The sequence below is a fragment of the Thermobia domestica genome, chromosome 16 (genome assembly GCF_964235325.1).
Source record: "Thermobia domestica chromosome 16, izTheDome1.hap1.1, whole genome shotgun sequence".
Classification (NCBI taxonomy): domain Eukaryota; kingdom Metazoa; phylum Arthropoda; class Insecta; order Zygentoma; family Lepismatidae; genus Thermobia; species Thermobia domestica.
In genome coordinates, this window is record NC_137469.1 from 126,702,401 (window position 1) to 126,727,072 (window position 24,672).

General features: G+C 35.4%; 1 protein-coding gene across 3 annotated transcripts in view; it reads right to left on the minus strand.

Annotated features, from left to right (window-relative positions):
- Window positions 1-757: 757 nt before the first annotated feature.
- The window catches only part of LOC145673400 (uncharacterized), a 537,699-nt gene continuing 513,784 nt past the window's right edge, over window positions 758-24,672 (minus strand). For all 3 annotated transcript variants that reach the window (XM_081743063.1, XM_081743061.1, XM_081743062.1), the window contains 2 exons: window positions 24,284-24,618; window positions 758-1,926 (listed from right to left, as the gene is read on the minus strand). In XM_081743063.1, the coding sequence (XP_081599189.1) occupies window positions 24,313-24,618 (306 nt within the window). In that variant the 3' untranslated portion in view covers window positions 758-1,926; window positions 24,284-24,312. The remainder of the gene's footprint in view (window positions 1,927-24,283; window positions 24,619-24,672) is intronic.

The window sequence follows — 24,672 nt, forward strand, 5'->3', positions numbered from 1 at the left end:
CGCTGTAATATGAACGGGAATGGGGTGCTCTACTCACGACCCACTCTGGAGCGTAATTATCCCGAGGGTACCTTTTTCGCGCGCTACGCTAGCCAATTGTTTTACGCACTACCCTAACCAGCTGTTTTAAGTTGGTCACAAAATTTATATCGTGGGGATCAAGATGGAAAAAACTAGCTCTGCTGGTCTTCTAACCCGTTCCGACTACTACTCCTACTCCTATTAGTGCTTCCTTCTTCCTCCTCCTCCTACTACTATTACTACTTATCTGCATGAAAAGTACGTAAATCCGTTTTTGTGTCTTGTTTGCATTTATTTTAATGGAGAAAGTGTTATGAAATTAAAAAAAAAAGCTTTCCTTGGGCCGGGTTTGAACCTACGCCAATAACAATTTCATTACTAGTACGCTTGGTCACTAGGGACGACAGCAGCAAACGTTTGATTTTTGCTATTTGTAAGCTATGCTCCAAGAAACGGATTAGGCCAACCTATCAGAACCGTGTATTTGGTTCCTACTTCCGGCAGCATTACTTTCCCGAGTGAGTCCTTTCTACTCAACTATGTAACTATATAACGACAGAGGATATATTATGTCAAAAGCTTTCAGAATTTAAAATATTTGAACGAAATGAACCATCCAAACTTACAGAGATATGTACATGAACTGGTCCAACACACCCGTTCCGAAATTTTAGGATATGGGCCAACGCACTAATTGCCACAGTTTAAAAGGATGATCCTAGGGAACTCCTGGATTATGACACCTGGGCCATGGACCCAGAGGCACAGAAGTGCCATCAAGTGATATAAATACTACCAATACTCCAAAAAGTACTTAAACTTTGATAGACAATGGAAATGATTTACCTCGATCTCCATTACTCTATTCAAGTCAATGATCAATTAATACGAAAATAAAAATAAGAAATAAATAAAATAAAATAAAATAAGACAGCACACAGATATATATTTAAATGTTAGTAAATTTCATCTATAACATTAATTTCAATTATGAAATACATTATTTGTAATTTTATTTTCCATCCAGATATTTAAGTAGAATTTCAAACAAATCATTGTTTATGAAAAATATTTTAAAAATTATTTTTCTTTATTATTGTTGTATTTGTAAATATAAACAATCATTAATTGGTAAGTATGCAAAAATGTTCATAAAGAACATATTTTAATGCACAACAATTAAAATAACGAACATTTCATGAGTACACAAATGTATTAAGTATTCTTTTTTATTTATTATGCTTCATTACTCTTATGAGACTAGAAAACAACGAGGAAACAATACATTTACATGCGAATAAGATGAAACTATTTAAACCCATAAGAACTGGAATATATTTACTATTATGATGTTTAGGAAAGTCAGGGATAATTGAAATTTTACGTCTACTACCTTTTTTACTTCAAGAATTTAATATATATAAAGAGAGCTGACTGATAATTTTAGAACCAAAACAAGTACTTTAGTTAAGAAGTACAATCAGCTTTCCTGTTTTATGACTATAGGCTTCCTTAATTGAATATAACCAATTATCACCTAGTCTATGTTACTTAGCCATTAAGATGTTTTCGAGAAGAAATAAAAATCGTACTATGGAACTTTATTGTCAGAAAAATTTAAGTTCCATATATTTTTTCTACAATTTAGAATATTTGTTTTGCCTCGGTCTAAACATCATACATGTCAAAGACGTTGGGATACTTTTTATATATTTTCAGTAAGAAAAAGCACAAATTTACGTATAGTAATAGAAATTTTCGATTAACATAAAAGTAGAATGTAGATAAACTTAAAACAGTTCAATAACTTGTGTGTCACTACAAGTTTCATTGTTTAACTAAGATTGTAGGATAAAGATCCAACCAAGCGCCATTTGCTCCTGTTGACATCCAAGTTATACCCAGCTAGAAAGAAGCATTACAAAACTTTACTTAATACAATAACTGAAAAAATAATGACAATATTTCTATATAAAAATGACAATACATGAAATACATGATCAGAGGTAAACTATTTTATTTTATCTATTTAAATAATATACTATGTAGGAATACAGTTGAAAAAAAATATTGAACGAACGTTGCGAATCACCAACCATTCGACTTCATCAGCATTTGCGTGTCTGTAGTCTGTCCTTCCGTCTGTTTGTTCCACGATATCTTCCGTAAACCATATCCGATTTTAATTAAACTAGGCATGTGTCTTCGTTCACCTATCATAAAGAACTCTTTGGGGGTCCAGTACACCAAAATTAATAAGATAAAATCGGGTAAAATCTATCCCATGTTGTAAGTTAAAACATATACATTGAAGTGACTTTTCCAATGTGAGCCACGGAAAATTATTCGATTATGGAAAGTTTTTTTTCCATAATCAGAAAGGATAATGTACAGTTTTTATACTACGATTATAAAATATGTTGATAGATTGGGGTTAAAATCTGTCAAGAATGAAGAAGTAAATTAACCCCACTCATATTTCGTATATATGTTAAACATTAATTTTAGTTTATAAAACTTTCGATTTTGGTGGTACCTGGCGTATCTTTAAAGTTCTGAATGATAAGCTTAACATGAAGTTAAAAGTAAATTATTGGTTTAACAATCCAATAGTAAAAGATAAAATAGTGGTTTCCGATATTTACTATTACTACTACTATTATTTATTTATTGCTTCTACAACAACTTTCATAAAACTCATTCGGATCTGACGCAAAATTGAAGATTCGCTGAACAAAACATTGTAAATGCCAGCTTGAAATCGTTTCACTTATTTAACTTTTTAAATACGTTTGTGCTTTAGTTAGAATTTCGTACTTCGTTGTATGCTAGGTTATATTTGTAAACAATAGTATTTTCTATTTTGTGACGTTTGGGCACAATTTACTATCTTTTGTCTGTTCTGTTAGAGTGACTTTTATTTACATTGTTTTCAAAGCGAGTCTTCAATTATGCATACTTTGTTTCACTCTTCTCCGTAATCCCCAGGGCTTGCAATTAAAACCAGCTGAGAATTGAAGGCGAATTTAGTCCACTAGTCTGGTGTGGACCAATTACTCAACCACACTAATAATGTGGTGTGATATTGTTCAAATATAAAACCTCACATTTCTACACCCTGTCATTCCCCGATTAAAAGTAAGATCTACAATAAATTTCGAAAAAAGTATATGACTTTCCTGGTATATGACGCATATAATTAGGGCTTCACAATCATTACGACTTCTTACATTTAAAATTAATCAAACATAAGAGAATATTTCACCACCACGATTTAAAAACCATGTTTTTATGATAACTTTCGTAAATAGGCCTACTATTCAATTTTGATCGAAAGTGCTGTATTTGTAGAGGAAGGGGTGCAAATGTGGAAACGTAGGGGTAATGTGGAAACGTAGCGTATGTTGACTGCAGAGACATTTACCCTAGCGGCGATTGCCGTAAACAATCACCCTCGTCCCCATTGGTCACGGCACAATTTTCTGAAGCAGTCGGCCAGTGTATGTTAATGGTGGTGCGTCGATTGTTGTTTTACACATTTTCGTGAAGTTTTTAGAGATAAGTGTGTAGTATTATTGAATCTAACGTATCACAGATATAGTGTAATACATATCAGAGTATTGTGAAAGGGAGTTGTTGGGATCAATCAATCACAAGCAAACGTGTTTTTAACTTAACTCGTACAATCCAATTTGGCTACACTGCGGGTAACTTGGAAACATGTAGATGAGGAAAATGTGGAAACGCTAATGCAGAGGTACGGTAAGTGCTTGAATGTTTATGGAAACTATATTGAAAAATAACAAATAGTAGTTTTCACCTGTATACAATAAATTCTTCATATTTACTATGATGTTACTTTTTTAACCAATCGGAGATTACTTTCCGAACGGTACTCATGCAAGAGACTAGCGGAATAAATTAAAGTGCAGTTAATTAAGTTAATATGTATATTTCTAGCATGCATAGTGAATATTCTAAATTTTTACTATGATGTTACCTTTTTAACCAATCGGAGGTTACTTTCCGAACGGTACTCATGCAAGAGACTAGCGGAATAAATTAAAATGCAGTTAATTAAGTTAATATGTATATTTACAGCATGCATAGTGAATATTCTAAATCTTTCTGGAATATAATATTTGATACTATCGATAATATCGTCAAGTCATTTGCAAGAACGCTGGATGGAGAAACAGCGACGGACAACGCCGTGCTAAATTTCGCGCACATCATCTACTACTATGTAGCTGCTCATCTGAAAAGGGCTATAGTTTTCTTTCCCAATGAAGTTCCCACGATATTTGTCTTAGCTGTTTCAGCGACCTACTAATGCTGAGTAAAAATCTAATACGGAATCATTCATGTATGCACACTAACTATATATAGGTTTCTTAGAAGAAAGAATATGGACATTTTCCCCAAACTCACTTCCATGGGGAATGGGACATTTGTTTCCACTGATCTTCTGGTAAAGGAAAAAATGTATCGAATTCTTAGACGATCTAAAAGATATTGGTTGAAGTGAGAGTTGTGAATCTACCCCATGAATGAAGCTGTGTACAAGAATAACGTATTCAGTTCCCTAGTCTCCGTAACGAGTGCACAACCATACACACATAAAAAAAGTTATATGCAGCGGACACCATGGTATTCTTTTTACACGGAATCCAAGTTTCGAAACACCAAAACGACTGGCTGTTTCAATTTTCTATTATGGACAAAAAAATTGAGCGAATTTGGAGCAAATCTAAAAGGTGACTTGTTTCGGAGAAACACTGCTGAGGCACTTTTAGGCGATTTTGTGAAAGTGAAAATATATTAACTACAGTGCGGCCATCTACGTGTCCCTTATGTAGAAAGAAGGAAAATATGTATATAGTTATCTCAGATAAGTATAAAATAATTTTTTTTCTATCGTTTTGATGAGAGGAGTATGTGTAAAAAGTTTGTCATTTCTCTTAAAAATACATAATTTATATAGGAAAGGAAAAGAGATCGATAAAATTGTATGGAAAGACAAGAAATTACATCAACAGTCACGTATAGCACACAAGCGATGATTAATTTATTAAATAACATTTCTTTTTATAGTAGGTACTTCACAGGTCACACTATACACTGAAAACTAGAAAATAACAAGCGACTAGAAAACAAGAAAGCGACTACGGTGAAAATAATTAATCGGCCATTGTTCCAAACTGAAAACTAGAGAAAACGAGTTTCTAACTAACTAACTCTAACTCTATGTCCTATGGAACCCGGAGGTTCAACGCCGCGTTCACAAAAGCTTTCCACTGACTTCTATCCTTAGCTAACTACATCCAGTTTCTACTTTGTATTCCTATCTCTGCGAGATCCATCTTAATATTGTCCTCCCATATGCGTCTAGGTCTTCCTAATGGTCGTTTTCCGATTGGTCTTCCATTGAAGACTTTGAAAGCGTTTCTACTTTCTTCCATTTTAGCTACATGACCTGCCCACCTAAGCCTCCTAGACTTGACGACCCTAACAATGTTGGGTAAATTGTATAAATTATGTAGTTCCTCGTTATGAAGTTTCCGCCATTCCTCATTCCCGTTCCTCTTGGGTCCGAATATTCGTCTCAGGATTTTGTTCTCAAATACTTTCAGTCTATGTTCTTCCCTCAGTGTAAGCGACCATGTTTCGCATCCATATAAAACAACAGGCATGATTAGATTTATATATTTTAAGCTTCCAATTCCTCGACAGAATTCGCGACGACAAGAGATTTTGAACCGAATAGTAACACGAATTCCCTGCTTTTAGTCGACATTTAATTTCTCCGTGAATATGATTTTCCTCTGATAATATTGATCCTAGATATTTGAAACTATCCACTTTATTATAAGTATTATTTAATATTTTAACGCATCTATAATTTGTTGTATTACGGTCCCGACGCACTTCCATGTACTTAGTTTTCTCTGCATTTACTTCTAAACCCATGTCTCTGCAAGTGTTTAGTAAGATCTCTGCATTTCTTTCTATTGTTCTCCTATAATCCTCTATTAAATTTACATCATCAGCATAAGCTATAACCTGGTGAATACCGTTCAACTCTAGGCCCTGGTTGTTATCTTTGATTTTCCTTATAGCGTATTCCAGAACAAAGTTAAATAATAATGGCGACAGCGCATCTCCTTGTTTCAGGCCATTTTCGACGTGAAAGCTCATGGACAAAAATTTTCCTACCCGGACTTTACTTTGGGATTCATTTAAACATATCTTAATTAATCTAATTAGCTTTCTCGGTATTCCAAGTTCTGTAAGAACGTTGTACTATGTTTCTCTCCTAACCGAGTCATACGCCCTTCTAAAATCAATAAATAGTTCATGTACCGGGCTACTGTATTCCCACTTTTTTTTAGTATTTATCGAATGGTAAATATTTGGTCGATAGTTCATCGATTTTGTCTAAATCTGCACTGATAATCTCCAATAATCTGCGTATGGGGTCAATCTTGCTAATAGAATATTTGAAAGAATTTTATAAGATTTTAACAAAAGAGAAATGCCTCAATAATTATTACAGTCAGTTTTGTCACCTTTCTTGTGAATTGGAACAATGTTTGATTCTTTCCACTCTTGTGGCAATTCTTCCTTGTTCCAGATAAGGAGGATGAGTTTGTGTATCTTGTTCCACAATTTTTCGCCTCCAGCTAAAATTAACTCAGCCGGAATTTCATCTACACCCGGATATTTGTGTTTCTTTAATTTCTTTATATCGGTTTCTACTTCTATTCGGTTGGGTTCTGAAATATAAGGTTCTGCGGTGTGTACACTAGTTTGTGGTTGCATGTTAAACAAATCGTCAAAGAAATCTTTCCATCTATTTCCGTATTAGTGAGAACTGTACCGTCAGTTTTCTTTAATATATAAGCACGAGGTTGATATTCTTTCTTAAATTCGCTGACCCCCTTATACATGTCCCGGATGTTTTTATTTTTACTATTCTCTTAAAGTTCCTTAATTTTAGCTTTCAAAAAATCGCGTTTCTTTGTTTTAAAAGTTTTGGAAGTTTCCCGCCTGGTATCTGCAAAATTTTGTGTAGTTATTTCATTCGGATTTTGTAGCCAGCGTAATTTTGCCTGTTTTCTCTTCTCTGCTAATTTAATGCATTTCTGGTCAAACGAAGGTTTGTTCCTACGTATTTCCGACAATCCCAATTTTTCTTTTGCTGAAATTTTAATGCTAACTCTAATTTCAACCTAGGTATCCTCAACACTAGTGCACTTCGAATCTTCTAAAGCCGAGAATCTATTCGAAACTTCAATCTGGTATTCCTCTCTTACCTGGCTCTCTTCTAATTTCTTTAAATTGAATCTCTCCGATTTCGGACAATGAATATTACCTTTATTCAACGATAATCTATTTCGTGTTATCGCTGCTACCAGGTAGTGATCAGTGTCACAATCAGCCCCTCTAAACGACCGAACATCAGTTATGCTAGATTGCTTTCTTCTATCTACTAAAACGTGATCAATTTGATTATGTGTTTTTCCGTCTGGTGATGTCCAAGTGTATTTATGAACGTCGCGATGTGGGAATTTTGTACTCTTTACGATTAGATTTTTGGATGTTGCAAAGTTCACCGTTGTCTAACACCGTTGTCATTACTTTCCTTATGCAGACTTTCATTCCCTATAATCAGTTTGAAAATATCCTCTCGTCCTATCTTCGCATTGAAATCCCCTAATAGAATTTTCATATGGTATCGCGGGAGTTGGTCAAATATCCGTTCCACTTCTTCGTAAAAACTGTCTTTTATATCTTCATTCTTATCTTCAGTTGGAGCATGTGCATTCAAAACAATAATATCACACCACCGTTCCTTAAGAGTAATAAAAAAAGTCTGTCAGTAACAAATTCAACCCGTTTAATTGCTGGTAATATTCGTTTGTGGACGAAGAAACCTTGTTCTTACTGATGATTTTTATTTTCTTCCCAGTAAGGCCTACCGCTCACTGGCAACATTTTGTCGGGCAACTATCTTGTTGCTCTGGCTAAATGCATTGAGTTTGATGAGAGTTCGCTCACTGAGGCGACGGCGACAGAAAAGTTGCCGAGGTGTCGTTAAGCAGGGCGACAGCTGGGCAACAGCTCGGCGACGGAACAGTTGCGCAACATCTAAAAATGCATTGAGTCTTATGGGAGTCCGCTCACTGAGGCGACGGTGACAGAAAAGTTGCCGAGCTACCTCCAAATAGAAAGGTAAAAAATAAATGTTTTCTACAAGTTTTTTTCACGTAACAGTTCGTTCCGTGTGTAGCGCTTGAAAAGAAGTGGTCGCAATGGAAACTAATACGTTCTTTGATTAGTGACTAGCATGTCTTTAGTGATAAAGACTATGAAAAATTAATTGACGATATAGAGAAACGCTCAGCGTTAAAAAGAAATATATATAAAGAAGAAATTGTTGAAGGAAGTGTGTTTCGCTGTTATAAGAAACTAGAATGAGCTTTCCAGCCAAGAAAAAACAACACAGGTAGGTACATTTTTCGATAATGACATATCGCTGTCATACTACACACTACTACTTTCATTAATTTCCCACAACTAGAAAAAAATACATATAAAATTATTATTCTCAATTTTCTTTCCATTTCAAATATAAAAAAGATGAAAAAAACTGTACTGTATAAAAATGGCCGATTTTAAAACGTGAAGAAATATACGCGGGAAGAACGAAGAAAGACAATTTTTATTTTATGGCTATACGTAGAACATTGAGAGTACGGTTGCTGTATAGTGTTGTCGGATTGCCGCTTTTGTTAATTTCGTTCTGTTAGTTATTTCCAGTCGTTTTATATTTTCGTTATTCTTGTTATCTTTTGATACGAATAATTGTTCCCGTTCGTATTAGCTTACACAATGCTGTTATTTTTGTCACTCATTAACGTTCAAGGACGTTTTAGGGAGGGGGCGGAGGTGCAATTGCTCCCCAAGAGTTTGAGGAATACATATACTTTAATCAATTGTCTAACTAGTTTTACGGGTGCTTAATTTGAAAAGTATTTTCAAAGAAAGCTGTGTCGTCAAAGTGAGATTACTGGGATGTTTTTTAAGGGTAGAACGAGTTCTGGGACCGGACGAGACCCGTCTGATTTTAAAAGAAATAAAAATGTGACTTTTAGTTTCGTGAATTCTTTACACTAGTACGAAACGTGAAAGACTTATATTGGTGGTGCTCTTGTTCCCCCATCAAGTGAAGTCTGAAATAACGCCCCTGTTGACGCTACTTTCGAAAGTTTATTTAACTTTATTTATTTAACCATTGGAATGGGCGGTAGTTTTTTTTTATGTCCGAAATCAGCGATTATGTGAACTGTTCCCGTTGCCAATTATGTAAATTGTGATATCAAATGCTCGGCAACTTTTCTGATGCCGTCGCCAGTGAGCGAGGGTATGCCAACAAAACTGTTTTGTGTCCGTGAAGTTGCTGACTGCAGGCAACAGCGACGAGATAGTTGCGCAACTGTTTTGTCGCCAGCGGTAGACCTAAAAGAACGTAAATTTTCCGGAATTCACAGATCCATTTCCTTCCCACCTAACTTCCTGAACTCCTACTAGGTCCATCCTGTATTTCTCCAACTCACTCGTTACGGATTTTAACGCGCCTGCCCTATAAAGACTTTTAATATTCCAAGTTTCAAATCTCATGTCCATTTTCTTTTGCTGAGTTCGTGCCAAGTTATCAGTCCTTGTCCGAGGCTTTTGTGAATATTTCTGAACAAGTGCCTTTTTTTACAGGATGAGGTTGTTAGCCTTACCCAAACCCCCAAGCTGGAGGACCACTCCTAGTCGGCTGTCCGCGACTGCTTATTCAGTATATTCGCAGCTAACCTTTATATCTGGAGGCCTTCTCCTCGATCCGCAACCTGAGGACGTGCCATGCCGTGGTGACAGGAACCCACGTTACACGAGAAAACGAGTTTCTTGTAAAAATATGAGAAGAAATGGCCGATAGTTTTACAAGAGGTTTGTAACACTGACGAAGTTGCCCATGCGCAGGTGTATGCTCTAGTATACTGTACTTCCAAACATAGATAAAATCGTCCGAGTGGAGTTGCGTGCATGTGAGTAATCGTCCGAGTAGAGTAATAAGGTGAAATGGCTGCCGTAGTACTAAATTCGGCTAAATCTGAAGTGAGGTCTGTCATATAATTTCTTAACTCTAACGGATACAACGCAGCTGACATCTATCGGAAATTGTCAGCCATTTACGGATAGACAGTAATGCGTGAAGGGCAGATCAAGCAGTAATGGAGAGAGTTTCAGGACGGGCTTTCAAACGTTTAATACGATAAGCTTAGCGGCAGGCCTAGTGTTCAGACTAATGATCTGGTGGAAAGTTTTAACGAGAAATTCAATCCAATTGTCTGTTAACAATAACTAAACTTGCCAAAGAGAGTGTATGCTATAATACTGCAACGAGTTGTGACTGATAGGCTAGATTATCAGAAACTCTGTGCAATGATGGCACCACAAATGCTGAAAGACGCTCTCAAAAAGCAAAGAATTACAGCTGCATATGAGTTTTTGATTCACTGGGAGAGGATGGGGATTACCTCTTTTCTAACATAGTGACGGAGGATGAAACTAGGTATCGTACACCACGGAGAGCCGAAGCAGAAGTCAATACAATCGTGATACTCTGGTTCTTCAAACAAACAACATCAGATCACAAAATAATGGCAACTTGGTTCAGAACTAAAAGGGTGTGATTCTTGTAGAATTCCATAAACTAGCACAAACAATTACAGTAGATGTGTATTGCCAAACATTGAATAATCTGCAGCATGTCACCCAAAATCGGTGGAAAGGAATGATACTCTCTAGAATTATTATTTTCTACTACAGCACTATCCCACACATAGCTGCTTGTATTGTTGAGACAATTCAGTGATTTCGATGGCAGCTATTCAGTCTTCCCCTTTCCGCCCTGATCTTGCTCCCAACGACTTTTTTATATTTTTCTTCACCTGTAGAAAGCGTTTCAGCGGCAGTGAACTGTTTAAACATCCGTCCTGGACTGGCTGCACTCTGAGGCATACATTTTTACACAAAGAGTATATGAAAGCTTGTACCACGCTACTAGAAATGTCTTGAGGTTCATGGCAATTACGTCGAAAAATGCTCAAGTATGTACATGTGTATCAATAACAATAATTTCTTCTATCATTTTCTTGATACTTCTAAAAAATATCGGCTCTTTTTGTCATGCTCCTCGTAATATTAAATTTGATATTAAAATAGCCATAAGTCGGTGACCTTTTATCTATACCATGTGAAGTAATAACAACTTCTAATGCCTCCAACTTGCAAAACGTTATGCAAGCTGTCGTCACCTTGGAAACTCTTCCTTGCAATACATCTAGCACACCAGATGTATCATTCAATTTACCGTAACCATTTCTAAATGTAGCATGCCTTCTTGGTTCGATGAGGTTTAACTATATGTAATAGGGGTGTCAAATACTGTCGTAAACACTTTGTAAATGTCAGTAAAAAAGACTTGAAGGTCTAGAAGTGCATAGATACAACTTCGTCCTTTCTTTTGCAGCAGTATGATTACGATACACCTCCACTTCATGAAGATTCAATCACTTCGAATCGTTTTGATTCCACTTTTCAATGCTTGGATTTTCTCTATGCTTGCCTCTTTTCTGTTCTTTGCCAGTTTACTGCCTAATCTAACTCATTCTGCTGTTTCTCGTTTCATGGTCCTTAAAATATATTACATCAACGTCAATTTTATTTAATATCATGGCACAACCCTTCTTCGACAATCATTAACAAAGTACTTGGAAATAATTCTAGACAGCCCGCTATCCTTTGCAGAGCTCATTATAGCAACAGCTACCAAAAGCTAAAATGAGGTAGAACACTCCTGAAGTTTTTCCTGTTCTCCTTAGTTCCTAATTCACACAAAAGAAACAACTATATTAGTCTTATATAAAAACTTTCTTATTAATTTTTAATTTATAAACTTTTGTTCTATTCTAGCATTGCAGTTTCTCTTAATAATCTTCACATAATTGTGTTCTAACTAACTAACTAACTCTATGGCCTATGGAACCCGGAGGTTCAGTGCCGCATTCACAAAAGCTCTCCACTGACTTCTATCCTTAGCTAATTGGATCCAGTACATAATTGTGTTCTCTGTGTCTAAAGTCTCTAAATTATCTGCAGTATTTTTCCTCAACCTTGGGGGCGCGGTGGCTCAGTGGTAGAGCGTTCACCTCCGGTGCTTGGGGTCCCTGGTTCGATCCCACCTCGCACCGTGTGGACTTTGTGGTGGACAAACACTGTGCTCGTGGGTTTTCTCGGGGTTCTCCCGTTTCTTCCCACTTTCTTCATTCCACCATTTCACTCATCTCTCATTATCACCGTCTCCTTTAGCCTAACCGGCATAGGCGTGGGACGTTAAACTTAGAGATTTCATTTCATTTTTTTCTTCCTCAACCTTTCGTGAATGGTGGGTTGCCAAATTTTGCAAATCAATCTTGGTATTTAACCGAAAAAAAAACAACCACATGCTAAGAATAAGTCGAAAATGTTTCGGAAGTACCGAATGGCCATAAACTATTCACCCATATATTCCAGTAGTGCAAACAGGAGATAGCGGTCCATAATGAAACTATGTTTTAGAAACGATAGGATGTCCGATAAAGACAACTATCATGATTGACTAGCGAAGTGACTTCTGATAAAATATCTATAAACTTATTGCTCCAAGAATTAAAGGACATAATAATTAAAAGACTCTCTTTCTCGGGTTACCAAATTGGGCGGGTTCTCAAAATATGCAAAGTCACGGACAAGTTCTAATTAAACACTGGGCATTGCTACGTACAACTTAAAATGTCATGCATCAGAATCACGATTCTAGAATTACGAAGACAGATACGGACTATCAACTAGGACACTATCAGATTAAGCGAAACAAGAAGAAATGGAGGGGAATTAGTCAAATTGAAATGCTTTACCTATTCTATTAAAAAAGGTCTGGATGGGGCGATACTGGTCGCGTCGAATTTCCTATGAAGCAAAAACTGAAGAGCAATGAATTGGAGATGGATTGTACATCTGTTCAACTAGCAAGGCTGGTAATAAAACTCCACCACATTTTCATTCATGTATGCATCTTGATACGCTCTTGTAACTTTTCAACTAATTGATATATTTAAAAAAAAAACTAACATTTTTTACCACAAATATTGACATAGGAATATTGCTTGACGTATTCTGCAACATCATCATATTGACAATATTGCCACCTGATCATAAAGTTATATGTGTATTTAAATACCAGAATTACTGCTTCAACATTAACAACGCAAGTAAAACATACGGGCTAAATTAAATACTTTGATCATGGTATGACGTATCGAAAGTAAATAGAAAACGTTACAAGTAGAAAACTTGACTTTTTTGAAAGTTCTTTATTTCGAAAAAGTCCTTAGATAAATATCAGACTAAATCACATAACTAGTTATTCACAGATATGAAGATGAAAATAAGTTTAAAAAAATGATATGAACAGCAATGTCAAATATTGCTATACTGCTTAAAATCGCATATTTCTGAGGATTTTTTAAAGTAGTTTTTCTTTGCTGTTACAGCAAGAAAACATCTTTTCTAACGTGTAATTAAACCAAATTCACGGACTTACAAATAGTGCGGGAACTAGCCTGTCATGTGCACATTATATGTGCCCTCATTTTGATTGTTGTTTGTTATTACCCACTTAAAAGAGAGTTACTTTCTTTTGGTCACGTGACCTGGTTCATGGTCGTTTAGTCGCCATATTGGATTCAAGATTTATTGGATTGGATTAAAATATAGTCTTCCTTCGTGTAAACATAGTCGCAAGGACTGAGTTTCTCGGACAGTTCCAAAACACGAATCCATTTATAGCATTGCAATTAGCTTCTTTTTATATGAAGACTGATAGATCTTGAAGTAAGACGGATCATAAACTAAGACGATATTTTAATTCCGCGGGTGACAGATGGTCCATAGGAGTCTGAAGATCTTCCTAATCAATTGTATTTTCCAGATGGGTTCAGAGAAACTGTATGTTCCTTTAGAAAATTGCAAATATTGTGATGTGACTTTTGTGAATGTAAAAATACTTGTTTCGACCAATGCAGAAACCCTTATAAATAATGTTGTTTAAGTCTTTATCTCGACTTTGAAAGATTTGCAATATTCATTTTAATTTTTAAGACTATGTTATTAATTTATATCAGTATTATCCACTACCATGTACTTGTTTAGAAGTCCATACTTTTATTTGTAAAACTATTATTTTTGCTCTTTGAATCCACTTTTTTAAATTCTTTTAAAAGAATTTGTGTCTGAAAATACATCAGTGTTTCATTTGTTTTCAAATTACACGATAATTTAAAACTAAGAGATTTACTTTACAAAACAGTAAAGTGAGCAACCAGGCTGTAAATTCGGACCACTGGGTACGCAGATATATCTCGACAAAAATATGATAATATGTAGTCCATTTTTAAATATTACAACCAAACGACTATTATCTGGATCATGTAACCGTTTTTATATTCGCATAGGTGTTTAACAAACCCCAGAACAAACCTTAGGGAACATTAAACTTCGCACGTGAGATGGGCTAGGGCCTGCAATACAGATATATTAATAGAAGGTAAAAACGGCGGAAAAACTATTTTTCTAATAACAATTAAAATCATATATACTATTAGTTTTTCTTTGATATATAGCTGAGTTTTAAACTAAATCCAGCATGTTGTATACCATTTTAAAGCTTATTAAATTCTTCTTGCTTTTTGTGTCTTATTAAAATGTTTAATTATTAGTCATTTCTGAGAAAATTACGAAAATAGAATGAACTTTTATCTTCAATTCTACTCTTTCCAATTTTTCGGGAAAACGGCGCAAATTTCGAGAAAAAAGAAAGAGTACAAAATTATAGAGAATAATTGTTTCTTTCCAATGAAGTAAAAGATGATCAAAATCGGTCCGTAAACGGCCGAGTTACGAGCGTTTACAAAGGGTCATGATCCGCTATCTTAAATCGAATATGGCGACTAAATTACCATGAACCAGATCAAGTGGGTAATAATGAACTCCCTTTAAGTGGGTAATAACTCGACAAAAAATGATAATTTGGAGTCCATTTTTAAATATGACTGAGTTTCTCGGACAGTTCCAAAGCACGAATCCATTTATAGCATTGCAATTAGGAGCACTCAAAATGAAGGTACATATAATGCACACGCACATGGGCTACCGCCTAGACTGAAAGCAAAGCTGCAAAGTTTAATAGTGCTTTCATGTCTTCGGAACCTTACGACATAGCAAATAACTATGAACGACGCCCTGTTCTTTATATCCATTGAAAGCAATTTATAGATTGAAGGGTGTTACTTATCTAAGCAATTTTTCGAAAAAAAAAAGTCATCTGAAAAAGAATAAATTCTATTCCCTTGAAACTTTGTTTTTAATTTTAGGGATAGGTCATATCATAGTCATTGTAAACAATACTACAGTACTTTGAATGTGCATTGTTCCATTTGTTTCAAGTGCATTATTTCTATTAAGTCATACCGTGTCAAATCAACACAGGCCACGAACTGGCCATCTCAGATTCTTATGAAATTTGGGAAGTTTATTCTAATCGTACGTGTGGTTATGACGGTAATTTGTAGTCTCATATCTCTTTTAGTTTTTGAAAGGATTCAAGATCAAATTTCACAAGAATATGCCATTTCTGAGCTCAACTAGCTATCTTCAAATTACAGTAGCTCTGGCCCTAATTAGCCTAGAAAGCTGAACAAACTTATTGCACGAAGAATTTAACAAGTTTTCCAATAATATGTAACAAGTGTTTATATTTGGGCAAAATTTGTTCAGAAGGTCACGTGATCTCTTCTTTGAGATCACGTGATTTTAAAACATGTGACCTTCAAAAATTCTGACAAAAATATTTTCTGCTTCATGCAACAATATACAACATATTAAAAATCAAGGAATTGGGAGATATAAAATATAGCTACGTGATTCATTAAATCCTTATGTACTGTATAAGATACAAGGTGTTCTGGGCTCTGTATGTGTAAACACTGAATTAACTTAAAACAATTAAGTACAAAATCACGGATGAGAGGGGAGCAGCGTTACAAGGAATGTTTGTTATCAGCTTATACAATACAATAAGGAGTTACAAGGCAATTAATGGAAAATCATCAATTAACACATTTCATTCATAAAGCAATCTGATTATGGTATAAATCGGTCACGAAGTAAGTTACAGGTTCCATCATAGGTATCATTATTTGACAGTAGTTTGAACACTGGACATTCTCACGAGAAGTAAATCCCTTGATAATACTAGCGATACCATCACATCGTCCTTTGCCATGTGAGGTAATGCCATTCTACACACACATTGAAATCACTCTGATAACATGTTTGAAAATTCTTTCGGTTTTTATATTGGGCTGTGCAACCATCTGAAAAGTAATACATATACTTAGGTGTTATATTGAAATGGGATATGATCAAATTAACCAAATGACGCTGAAAAAGTTGAACACTTTACAGTGTCATACTTAAGGCATTCTGATAAAATAACAAAGGAAAGGTGATCTATTGCAAGGCACTCAAACAATAATGGATAATGATTGGTGGCCTGCGTATTGTTAAAGTATCCCCTGTATATCATCCTACAGAACGAATGCGTAATTCTCTGCAAAGTCACATCACGTAATGTATTCATTGTCACAAACCTTCTCTATAAGATCTTTTAAAAATTCAGATTTTAAGGTGGCTATGAAGGAGTGTACCATAAATTGTTATAATTTTTCTCCAAATGTTCCCAAACATTCTTCCACAGGAGTAATGAATGAATGGAGAGTTGTTCTATCTGTATTCATATCCATAGTTTGTATATTGTTTCATCAATTCAATTTATTCAAAAATCTCATCTAGATATTCCATAAAGGAATGAATCTCTGGACAGTTCTCACATGATAGCGTGTAACGTTTTGTCTGTGAAGGATTGCAAATTATCTGAGAAAGACATCGTTCTTAAGTGTTGACATCATCATCACGTATAGACTCTTTCAGTCTGGTGACTTCCAGCATTAGCTTCTTATTTTGATGAATAGTGCAAATACAGACACTATGAGTACTGCTTGCCATCAATCAGAACTCAGTTCTTGGGTCGTAATTTGGTAAATTCGGAAAATCCATTTTCAGTTAGGATGTTCATCTTTAAATGGTTGATTCAGTTTCATAAGGTTTCCTAAAACCAGTCATTTGTGCTTATGAACCAGGGTTTCATTTTGCTTGACTAGGAACAAAATCTTTCTTTTAAGGTAAACAAGGGCTTATACCATCTTTGGTGTAGAATGTTATCACAAGGTTCTCGATGTGTTCACTTGGGACGCATCCAAGTGTAGAATTTGAAGTTGCTAAAATATCACATTTTTAAAAATAATTCTTTTGTTTTTCTCACTAAATAGTTTGAGGCTCTAAATTCGTTTCCAATGTTTCGAATGTTCTAATGCTTCGGAAGAATTATAAATATTTGGATCTCTTTATTGCTTCTGGTGCTTCTGGTAGGCATTTCTCTTTCAATTTCTTTACAATTTCGAATTCTACGTTTGTTTCAACCTCTTCACTTTTATTCACATTGGGTACTATGCACTTTGGAATACCTGAGAAACTTACAACATTGTTTTTCTATCAATGTTTTCTTTTTCACTGGAGACTCATCAAAAGATACAAGACTCTCATTTAATGCAACTAAGGGAACATTTCGGGCTATGTGTCTGAATCCTCACTACGACACTAAAATGGAGGAGTTATACAGTTTTGTGAATCCTTTATCTTTGGATTTAGTTGGTTCAGGCACTGGTCTTCTCTTTCGTGTTAATTATTTCCTACATACATCACATATTTTGTGATCAGTAGTTATGTCACCCTGATCATATGAACCATCTACGTTTGCACTTTACGTAAATTTTTATTGTATCTATTCTGCTCACCTTCTCTGAAGAGCTACAGCAATACATCATCTTCTGAAACTCCATCTTCTAAGTACTTTAATTCAGTTATAACACTTTTGCTAGAACATCTTGTGCATTTTGAATTCAAACTTTGAGTACAACACTAAATACACACCACTTCCTATCTTGTCACTTATACACTATCAGACAGTGTTGCCACAGTCCTAGCTCTGGAGTGGGCTGAAAAATAGTACCAAATTGTAACAAAAAGTCCTGAATTCATTATGTTATACTAGGGTGATCAGACGTACTGATTTTCGCAGTACAGTACTGTTTTTCAGAAAGCAGTCCTGCGTGTTGTGAAGATGCCTAGAAAATCGAGAAACATCCTTCTTTTCAAAACAGTAGTGAGTTAAATTATCAATATTTTAATGCTTCATTCTTTGTTTACAACATTTTGAATTACAGCCACTCATTTGCTGGATGATTAACCGCTGTGTTTTCAACACTCCTCAAAAGATTAGGAAGGAAGAACAATCAGCAAACTATTGGTTTGAAATACATTGTTTTTACTGAGAAGTTCTTGTTGAGATATCGGTAAAGCATAGGAAAGATTTCTACTTCAAGTTACAACAGTGATGCTAACCAAGTTAGTAGAAGTTTCCTCGTGCCAGTAGAAATTTTCCTTCATTCCTTCAAATAACCTACACTTCGAAGTTTCACTGTGCGTTCATAAAAATGAACCACTTTTTCATTTATCGAAGCATTTCGAGTTGTGTTCAATTTCTTCAATATTTTTGTTCGCTATTTTTTTTTTTTAACAAAACTGAATGATTAACTTAAGCTTAACGTTAAACGAATTGAAGACATGTGTATTGTCGACACAGTAAACTATTATATTTGAAGGGTTGGACGCAAGAACCAGGCATGTTCACTTTTAGAATTTTTTCAGGAGCTGCTTGCCTCTTATTCCAACTTCATGATGAACACTGTATGTAGGTATCACTACTTACTGAATATAATAATCGAATCCACATGATTCTTGCACACAATATACAGTGAGTTTTTTCTACTGCAATATGCGAAAATATCAAATTCGCTTAAAAAAGTACTTACCTGGTTCTTGCATCCAACCCTTCATTTGTGTCCTACTTTTGGCTTGTCAGAATCTGATCATCCTATTTTATATCAATGTAATACATGGCTCTATAACACGAAACTAAACGAAACTCCCCCCCCCCCTTCGCAAGAGTCCAAATCAAGAAAGTGCTCTTTTCAAAAATTACTTTTTAAAAAAACATTTAAATTGGACGGCCCGAACAACCGTGAAAGTAAATAAAACTTTTCTCGCACGCAGAAAATATAACAGAGCCCGTAAATTAAAAGGGAAAACAGTTATCTTTGGTACGGTGTGTATTGTAAGAAAACCAAACGCGCCTTTATTTCAAAGTGACAATAAACCAAACCGGTATTATAGGCATATATGAAAAAAAAATTTGAAACGAGGAACGAATCAAGCAGCTCCGAGTTCCTGTGTAAACAGTACGTTATAATAAAATATAAACTATTGCACCTTATTTTCGCTTATTTCACAACTGAAAGAGGATAATAGACTGCAAGAAGAATATAAGGTAAGTAAACTGACATTTGTAAAAAGTGTAAAACGGTCCGAGGTCCTAGAAACTTCCCTGAAGACATCATTGCACATTATTAATAATTTTCAAGATTTTAAGCTAAACTCTCCGTCACACTGCTTCTTTCCCATCTCCATGCGTGGCGCTGATTCGCCCATTTAGCGTAATTTGTTTCCCGGTATAGTTCGAATCATGCGCACAGACTACCTGGGTGCTCAGGGGCTCCAGTACCCACACAAATAATCTTGTGGGTGCCGCAACCACAAGATTTTTAGTTTGGACCCGGGTTTGAACTCGTTTCTCTTGCGTTTGTCAGCCGTGTTACCGACTGAGCTAGAGCAGCTCCAACTTATCCTTACAGTACCGGTACATTTTACTTTATCACAGCACAGCCCCTTATGACAGTGTTCATAAAAGATTTTAACTAAAAATAAATCAATCAAATATTGAAATTTCTCTGAAAACATATAGGTTAACGCCATTCAGCGCCATTGAATTGCACCCACAGACATTTTGGAAAGTCGGTGCCGTTGGTTCGAATTACGAATTTTCCAGCAAAGTTTGTAGCGTTATGCTGTACAACGTAATAGAATGAGTGTTCAACATTTTTAAGAGTCCAACACACAGTATGAGTAACGTGAGACGGAAAAGTCTTACTGACATTTTTGAAAATGTGATAAGTATGTGTTAAATGGTGCTGAATTTTGTAAAATCGTACCAACTTTTTCATAAAAGGGGCTGAAAATGTGAACGTGGTGCCAAAGGCCGACGAATGACAAAAAGGACTAAATTTGGTACAGTTGTACCAAGTGTGGCAACACTGCTATGAGATACAGGATCATGACATTTCTGGACTTTCTCTGTGGTTGGTAAAAATAAGAATGTTCACTATTGGCCTGCTCACATTGAAAGCTGAATGTCGTTGGTCAGAACAAGAATGTTAATGATTTGTTCACTCCGCTAGTTTATTGTGATCGATCAAAATAAAAATGTTTCCTATTGGCCTATTCATATTGTTAGTTGACTATGGTTAGTCAGAATAAGAATATTTACTCTTGATCTGTTCACATAGCTAACTTACTGTGCGTCGTCATAACAACACAATGTTTACGGATTACATGGTTTTTATTTATAAAGCTCCAGTTATATGATTTTCGGTGTTAACACTCTATAAACTTCATTGTTTAGTTAGTCATTTGTAAAGAGTTATCCTTGCCTGTTCGGTGAAACCATTGCAAACTGGAGATGATTAATGAAAGAATTACACTTATACATTGCTATCATTATTTGCAGTCAAAAATCGAACGTTCGATTTTTATACGATTACGTACGATTGCCTAAATACGGCTTTTATTTCTTTAATGCATCATGTACAGTAGCTATACATATTATTTTATATCTGCCAATTCATAGATTTTTAAATATGATATACAGTGTACCATGAAGAAGAATTTTTTTTTTTAAATTTTTGAAGGTAAGATGTGTTGAGATATTAAGGGTCAAAGGAGAGGTCACGTGACCCTGCCTGCAAGTTTTGCTCAAACATAGGCTTGTGTTCATTGGAAAGCTTCTAAACTTTCTTGTGCAAATTGCTTTATTTCGTCTTCCCAGGCAAATTAAAGTCAAAGTTATAGCAATTTGAAGATAGCTACTTGAGCTCAGAAATGGCATTGTGTGAATGTCTGGGAAATTCTGTGAATTTTGATTTTGAATTGTAAATAGTCATGTTACCTACACTTTATGATTATAACAAACTTCTTAAATTTCAATAAAATCTGAGATGGGCAGGTTGAAAATGGGATCTATGTGTATAAATTTGGCAAAGATGGAACTATTGTATTATAGAAGAGTACCAGGCCTGCAACCAGAGGGGGTTAGGGGGGCCTGGCTTCCGTAAACTTTTCGTGGCTCCTACAGAACTCAATACAAAATGCATAATTTAGACATTTGTAGGATAATTTTAAATGACTTGGCCCTCCTAACATATTCATGGCGTCCTCAAAACTCTGTGGCTTGTTTCGGGCCTCGAGATTACAGTCTTTTTTTTTTTTTTTTTTTTTTTTTTTTTTTAATGTTGCGATGCTCTTGCGTCCTTGATTTGTAACACTGAGTGATAAGTCTGTTGAACTTTGCGTCCAAAATACATATTCCAAATATTTAACCAGTTGAGAATGCTCCAACAGCATTGCCATGAAGAAATTTAAAAAGAAATAGTTTTTCTCATTAACTTTTACAGGCTTTTTTACTAATTGTTCTATGTACTTTATTATTATACTCATTGAACAATTCTTGTAATATATCTATCCATTTTATAATTTCCTTGAGCATTAAATTTTTCCACATGTTTCGTTTAAAATGTATGTTAAAACGTTCTACGATATGTTGTTTTAAGAAGATACATGCTCAAAATAGAGAACTTAAAATTGAAATTGAAATGAAAAATTGATTATCATTTCTCTATGAATTACGGTTCCCGAGATATGACACCTTAAATCACCCGAAAACGGGACTTCTCTGTCCAATATCTGGAGAACGGTGGCCAGCTGGACAGTGGCCACCGATTACTATTTGATACCAAAGTGTATACCATCCTCTTAGTTATTGATCAACACCAATATTATCTCTCTATGACTTACGGTTCCCTAGATATTGCTCCTTATAACCCCCGCATTCGGATCGTTTTCGGCCAATATCTCGGGAACGTTAAGAATGGCACAAAGAATTCCATCACTTCCTTGATATAGTTTTCGATTCTCTATCGAATGGAGGGCTCAAAATTAAAAAATTCGCAAATAACAGGCACATACAGACATACAGAATTGAGTAACGAACTTTTTAAGATCGTTGATAACCTGACGGAGCATCGTTTGAACTTTATGAAACTTTATGTTAGGTTGGCAACACAGTTAATTTGCTGATATTATATAATGTGTCAAACCATGTTCCCTTGTCAATATTTACTATGTACAAAATTTCAACAAATTCTTATCAATTAGTTTAGCTCTTATAAGGGCTTACAAAGTAAATGGTCTACCCTGCATAAATAATGTATATGAAAATATTGAAATGAGTATGTACCTGGGTACATAGTCTAATCAACTGAGTATGATGGTATTTGGGGGCAGTCGTCCATTTTGTCTCTCAAATGGAACCACTAATGCTTGCCGCCCCCACACAATTGATCAACTTTAAGGTTCATAGAAGTTTATCATTTTTCATCGCCAGCTCTACTAGCGTCAAAAACGTCTTCTTCTCACTTCACCTGACAGACTAAGGATAATAATTTAATTTAGTCTATCACTACTACTTCATGTGCTGCACATCCTCTGGGTTAGCACATCCTACATGCTACGAAATTTCATGTATTCTCCTGTAGGTGACAGATATTAACATAGAAAATTGAAATAAAATTCCAGTTTAACGTCCTAAGGTTATGCCATTTGCGATTAAGGAGACGGATAAAAATGGAAGTAAATTATTATGAAATTATTTCTTTGCGCTCTCCTACCGGCACTGAAACACAGGACCACGTTCACTAAAGGCACACACGCTAGCCACAACACCAGCGGAAAAGTCTGCTTAAGGTATTCAATAGGGTAGGTTAGGTAGGAAAGAGTAGAAGAGGTTAGATTGTGTTAATAGAGTAGATCACGTTTTGTTATACAGAGTGTTTCAAAACAATACTGACAACGTTTGGGAGGTGATTCCTGACACCAAGATAAGACGAAAAGTATAGACCAATTTGGGTACACAAATGCTTCCTTTCGAAGTTATAGGCTGCCAAAAACATGAAAAAATGAAGTTTAAAGGTCCATAGCTCCAAAACTATGGAACCTACCGTAATCGGGTCAAGACCACTTAGAAACTATCCAAAACTACAAGTTTGAGAATCCTAAGGTACTCACGCAACAATGTTTGTAGGGGCTTTTTGGCTATGGGCATATATAATTTGAAATACTCACCATCTACTTCTATGAAAAATGTTGTGGAAGTACCGCAGGATTCTGAAACATGGATAGGACACATATTTGGATAGGATACATACTAGTTCCTAAGTGAAGTATTGACCCGACTACGGTATGTACCATAGCTTTAGAGCCATGGACCTTTAAAGTTCATTTTTACATGTTTTCCGTAGCCTATAACTCCGAAAGGAAACATGTGTGCATCCAGGTTGGTCTATAAGTTTCGTCTTATCTTGTTATCAGGAATCACTTACCAAACATTGTCAGTGTTGTTTTGAAACACCCTGTATCTGGTTAGATAGGTAGTAACTACCGTAGGGCAGATAAGTTAGTTTGGTGGTTGTGTGTTCCGTTTACAAGCTCCTTAATGTGAGTTATCCTAATCTGAATTCTTATAGTTCTTCTCACTGATTCATACTAGCAACATTGCATTTATAAAATACAGCTTTTGAGCAGTGTGAAGAAATAATCTTCTGGCAGAAAATAATAGTTCTCTTCCATTTTCATTTGCTTATTTTAACAGCGCTTTACTAATTCTAATGGTTTGAAACTAGTATCACTACATTTGTAAACAATATTTTGACATAAAATTGAGTTATTGTAATTAAAGTAACATTATATGGATGCTACTCACCAAATACATTCCGTTATCAATCTGTTGATTCACACAAGATCAGTGTCAGATGCAGGCATCATTGACATGGTTCGCTTTCTTTGGAAATGTTCGTAGGTTATTGCTTCTTCAGTAGTTACAGTTTCAGCTGTTCCTTCCATGAGATCGTAGAAGAATTGGTCTTCTCGCTCCTCTTCTTCTTCACGTTCTTTTATATTTTGCTCTATCGTTTCTTTTACGGACGGAAAGTATTCTAACAACGGCCACCAGTCATCCTTGTACAGAATCGTAACCACGGTTTGCATTGCCGCTCTGTATGAATATTTAAATTGTTTCCTGTCTTGAACACCTTGGAGCTGAAAGACGAAGAAATCAAGGACAAAAGAATAAACACAATTCTAATCATAACA